At 33.7% G+C, this 5039-nt stretch overlaps 1 protein-coding gene across 1 annotated transcript; it reads right to left on the reverse strand.

The window, feature by feature from the left end:
• Positions 1 to 1684: 1684 nt before the first annotated feature.
• LOC104890634 (hypothetical protein) lies at positions 1685 to 4650 on the reverse strand. The gene is made up of 6 exons (XM_010676190.4): positions 4520 to 4650; positions 4365 to 4404; positions 3870 to 4114; positions 2994 to 3030; positions 2654 to 2901; positions 1685 to 2377 (listed from the first exon to the last, which is right to left on the reverse strand). Exons 1-6 carry the CDS (start codon positions 4538 to 4540, stop codon positions 1808 to 1810), a joined length of 1161 nt encoding a protein of 386 aa, XP_010674492.1. The 5' UTR covers positions 4541 to 4650; the 3' UTR covers positions 1685 to 1807.
• Positions 4651 to 5039: the final 389 nt, after the last annotated feature.

Consider the following 5039-nt stretch of genomic DNA (forward strand, 5'->3'; position numbering starts at 1 on the left):
ACCTCCTTATTAAGTCATCACAACATCATTATTGTGTACTGAGCTCACATATATACTCACTAGCCTTATGCGATACCGCTGCATACAATGCGTGAAAAAACTATAAAGTTATACATTAAGATACAATAAGTAAAAATTATTAAAAGGAAGAAGATTCTGGAGGGATCGGGAAGAGAAGAAACGATAATTTAAAGGGTGGCGTTGTATTTTTTTATTAAAAAAATAAAAAAGGAAAAATGTGTGTTTTTAATCATGATAGTTGTGCCACTAAATTAAAGTTTCTTGAAAAAAAAAAATTATAGTTAATAATGTTAATGTTAGAAGTTATCAACTTTTTTTGTTCCCCTCCTTTTCCATTATAGAATAGAGACAATACGATCATCGAAAACACATATACATGCACCATTATGTTCTTTCAAAATTCAAATGAGAAAGTTTATCAATCAACACAATAACTCATCCCCTTGGCGATTTTGTCCGCGCACATATTTCCATTTCATAAATCCGATCAATGGTACTTTTCTCATCATCCATCTTCGTACAATAGTTTGGTAATACAATAATATTTCCTCTCGAAAGCATCCCAAATATGCTTAGAATTGTTAAATTTCATATAGATTTCAAGCAACACACTGGAACAGTAATGAAGCAGCATGCTTTGACAAGTTTTATCATCTTTATTAATCATGCACCACCGATATGCCTGGATGAAATCTGATCCTAGATGCACAAAGTTTACAACTTTTACCATTTATAAACTCAATTTTGGACATAAAGTTCTTTTTCACATTTAGAAACTTTATAGTCATCTACTTCTTCAGTTACATAATACTTGAAATCAAATTATTTGACACGTATGTTTAGGAGCATGAAAGAAAAGGCAATGGGACAAATTAATTCATAATATTTAACAATCTGGTAACTCAATCACTCTTCTTAATGGTGTTAAGATTATTTTTGGTTTATTGCTTGTTTACCTAATCTATCGTCCTTCTAAAATTGCGTGTCAAACAATTTAGTTGCAAATATTATTAAACGATAGATTGTTTGACAAAGTTAGAACCAAAGAGGTTGTTTGGTTGACATGAGCATAAGAAATTCTACTTCCCACAAAATGGGGAAAGTTTTAACTTCCTATATATGTTCAACCAAATAATATTTCTTAATCCCTAGGAAGTGAGAGTGGATAGGAATTGCAAAAACAAAGGAAATATAACTTTTCAAATACAACTAAACAAAATCCGAGTATATGAAATCTAATCCTAACTACCTAATGTATAATCAATCCTTCTAAAAGTACGTGTCAAACAACTTGATTGCGAGTATTACAAAACAAATAAATATGAAATAAGTAAAATCAATGTAATATTATGAAATCTAATCCTAATGGCCCCAACGTATATATTTTTAGCTACCTATATACGCAATTTTGAACATTATCAATCAAGGTCGATTGAATGCGATGAACACTCTTTGTCATGCGCATGTCGAGCAAAATGTGAAAGGGAGAATAACTATATAGAAGAGTTAAACTCCCTTAAAATCTGTCCATATGGAACAAAGACACTTTCAAAAAAAAACTTCTCTCATAACATCTAAACTTCAAAACTTGTTTCCAGCAGCCCATACATTAGTCACACATTAGTAATTTAGTACAACACAATATGATTGCAAATTCGTAATCTGCAAAATTAACTATATCATATTACTATATCAGCACTTAGATTACAGTTCTGCAGATATCACATACATTACATAGTACATCATCAGAGTTCAGAAATGGTAATATCATACAGCATAATAATTTTCATATTCGATGAACCCATCTCTCAAGTCGAAGCTGCTTCATAGGAGGTCCAGTGTCTGGTTTATCTTTCTGTGGGCACCTCCATTTCCCAGCAACCTCTGGCACACGAGAAACATCGAAGTTGGTTGTTTCTTTCAGAATATCTTTCCTCAACATTCCATCCTTTCGTCCATCAGAAGAACAAACTGATTTCACAGGACAATTTTCCTTGTTTCTCCCTGAGCTTGCTTTGTTGTTCACTAGATTCAACCGACTTCTGCAATGTTGATCTCCTCTTGGTTTGTGATTAAGAGAAATCCAGCTAGAATCATTTCCAGCAGCCGTAGATTTCTGTTTCCTCAGGTCTTCATTAGTTTCAGTGTATCCTAAATTGTATACACAGCCCTTTTGCTGCTCCTCTTTCACTATTGGCATAAGATCTTCGGCTTTAATGGTTGGACATACAGCAGACTTATCTAGGATGGTACTGGAGATATTCGGTTCTGCTCTGACAGTTCTCTGATATGAAATTCTTTCAGGACACAAACTGTTCTTAGAAGATAATAAGTTGCTTCTTTCTGTACCATCTTCCTGCACATTTTAAATCAGAAAGAGTGGGATTGGCTGAAATGTTTAATAGAGATATATTAGCAATTATTGTAAGTTTCAATCCAAGGAAGGATCAGCTCTCCAATATAAATTGCTATTTGGTGAAATTTTAGTCAGCTAATTTTTGTCCCATGACTCCATGAGTCTAGAGGGGGTAATTCTTCTACGTAGGACCAACATCCTTCTATCTCTTGTTTAGCTATGTACTCTAGTTAATCAGAGTTTTTCAGAAGATAAAGGAAGGTCAAAAGTGCATACCTGGGAAGTAGGAGGGTTTTTGTTGTTCTCAATGCCACAAGCCCTTGAGATTGTCCCTGTGCAGCGGAGTACTTCATCTTTGACTTTCTTCACAGGCAACTCTTTCAAATGATCTTCTCTTCCTTTGTCAACCTCTTCCTTATTACCAAAATTATAGCCACTTGAAAGTGAAATATCAAAATCAGCACTATCTATATCTGGAGAATTGTATACATAACTCGAGAACCATTTCGTGATGTCAGGAGGCTCTGATGCACATATGCAGGCGGAAAAATTGTTGTTATTACATCACTTATATGAGAAGTTTACATGACAAACAAAGAAAGAGACTTGCACAAACCAGATGGAAGTGAGAGTGAGTCTGGATTGGCTGGAACCTATAACAAAAGCAAGAGAACATTGCCTTAGCTGGTACACTCTGGTATTAAGCCTCTTAAGGTTTTCAGAAGTCTTTGAAACTCATGCAATACATTTAGTGATCCAACTACCTTCTATGATTCCAAGGATTCAACAAATGGTAAAACTATACTTGATTCAAACAAGTAAATCACTAAACTTTAGGTATGCAAAGCTATCACTAAAGACCACCAACAAATGACATCCTCAAACTGAAATCTCAATTTCACTTCACTGTATGATCTCAGCTCATTCTGACTTTCAAGTAAGCAAACTATTGCTGAAAAACTGTAGCTAGATTTCGAGATGTGCTTCATCATGATAATAACCATACGACAGCCACTGAGGACAAAAGCCAATCTCATGATAAGAGACGACAATATGATCCTTGGGTGGAGTTGAGCACCTTTTTTTCCAGGTATACTTTGAGCTGGGCTGTGCTTCCCTATCTCAGGGTCATCAACCCGGCACATCAACAGTCCATATAAGCCAATATAGCTAGTAAGTCTCAAAAACTAGTCTGGAATAGGGTTTAAGGATCTATTCTTCCCACCTCAACAAACTTATTTTAGGAAAAATAAGTTAAGAGTCACAAAGGTTTACTCAAGTTCAATTCACTACTACTCCACAATAGTTCTAACAAGTTCAGATAAGTTAAGTTTAGGGCTAATGAGTTCAGATAAGTCAATGTTAAGAAAACTGCAAACTAAATCTTCAAATTGTATTTTTTTTCAGCTGTGTAGTGGCTAAATAGCAAAAACTAAGTTTATTATAGCAGTCAATTACAGACAGTTAAAAGGAACCTAGTAAAACTGAATACCTCAACAGCTGCAAGAATAGATGAAAAATCATCCTTCCTAGCTTTCTCAATGGATTTTCGAATGACGAATCGATTAATCTTTGTTAAATCTTCACACTTTCCCTCTTTCTCAATCTCAGTGTCTTCAACATACAATCTCCTCTCTTCATCATCAACCCCAAGAGTAAAACAGAAATCTTCATTTGTGTCTAATACAGGAGAATTATAAGTGTAGCTTGAAAACCATTTCTTGATGTCAGGAAGCTCTGATATCAACCAATTTTAGGCAAATCAAAGAAAAAAGTCAGCATTTTTTAGTTGATTACTACTCTCACAACAAGAAAAAAAAAGCCCAGAAATTATAACACCCAGATTTTTTCTTCATTTTCTGATAAAAGAATCAAACCCAGAAACTGATTTTTTGCTGAAAACTAATTCAGATAGTTGAGGTCGATTATACCCAAATGATATTTATGCTAGATGAACAATATTTGGGAGAAATATTTTTTAACTAACCAGAAAGTTGTGAGCTTGAGGAGTATGGATAGCCTGAGACCTGGAATAAAGATGCAAGCTTTCATATTTGTATGAAGAATTAAAGCAGAATATTTCGAGGAATTACTTATAAAAGCACAATAAAATGAAGATTTGATAAAGGTTTTGCATAGTACCTGAGATTTGGGATTGTTCATAACATATGAAATTTGCAATTACAATTTTTCTGCGGGATATTCTCTCTCTACAATTTCGATTTTCCAAGTTGTTTTCGTGTTCTGCCATTTCTTTTGTTTCTAACACTGCTTTCTATTCAAGAAGAGGAAATATGAAATTTTCGAATAAGCCCGGTATGATGAGCTAATTGGCGCCATTTCTCGAGTTTTGACCACTCCAAAACACTTTTTTTTTTTTTTAAAAAAAAAAAAACTAGTTTTTTCTAGTTTCATTAATTTTCGAGTTTCTCGGATTAGTTATAATAAACAAATATGTTATTATTTTTATTTTATAATTTATTTTGCTACTTTTTGTATTTTTGACCATTAAGAAATTGAAAAATTCACGTGACGATGGGATAAGTAAAATTTTTTGAAAGCTTTGAGTTTGAAAACAATACCTTAAAAGAGTTGTGGTAAGAGAATATGACATCCATATTCTCTTGTAAGTTATGTAATAAGGTCCGGTTTTCTTCGGCGC

The sequence above is a fragment of the Beta vulgaris genome, chromosome 4 (genome assembly GCF_026745355.1).
Source record: "Beta vulgaris subsp. vulgaris cultivar EL10 chromosome 4, EL10.2, whole genome shotgun sequence".
NCBI classification, from domain to species: domain Eukaryota; kingdom Viridiplantae; phylum Streptophyta; class Magnoliopsida; order Caryophyllales; family Amaranthaceae; genus Beta; species Beta vulgaris.

Bases quoted from the DNA above. Each gene is read 5' to 3' on its own strand.
- LOC104890634 (XM_010676190.4), bottom strand. From the start codon at position 4,540: ATGAACAATCCCAAATCTCAG. The intron at 4,405-4,519 runs GTACTATGCAAA...TCTTTATTCCAG, and splicing joins TGAACAATCCCAAATCTCAG to GTCTCAGGCTATCCATACTC. The intron at 3,031-3,869 runs GTATTCAGTTTT...CTTTTGTTATAG, and splicing joins CTATTCTTGCAGCTGTTGAG to GTTCCAGCCAATCCAGACTC.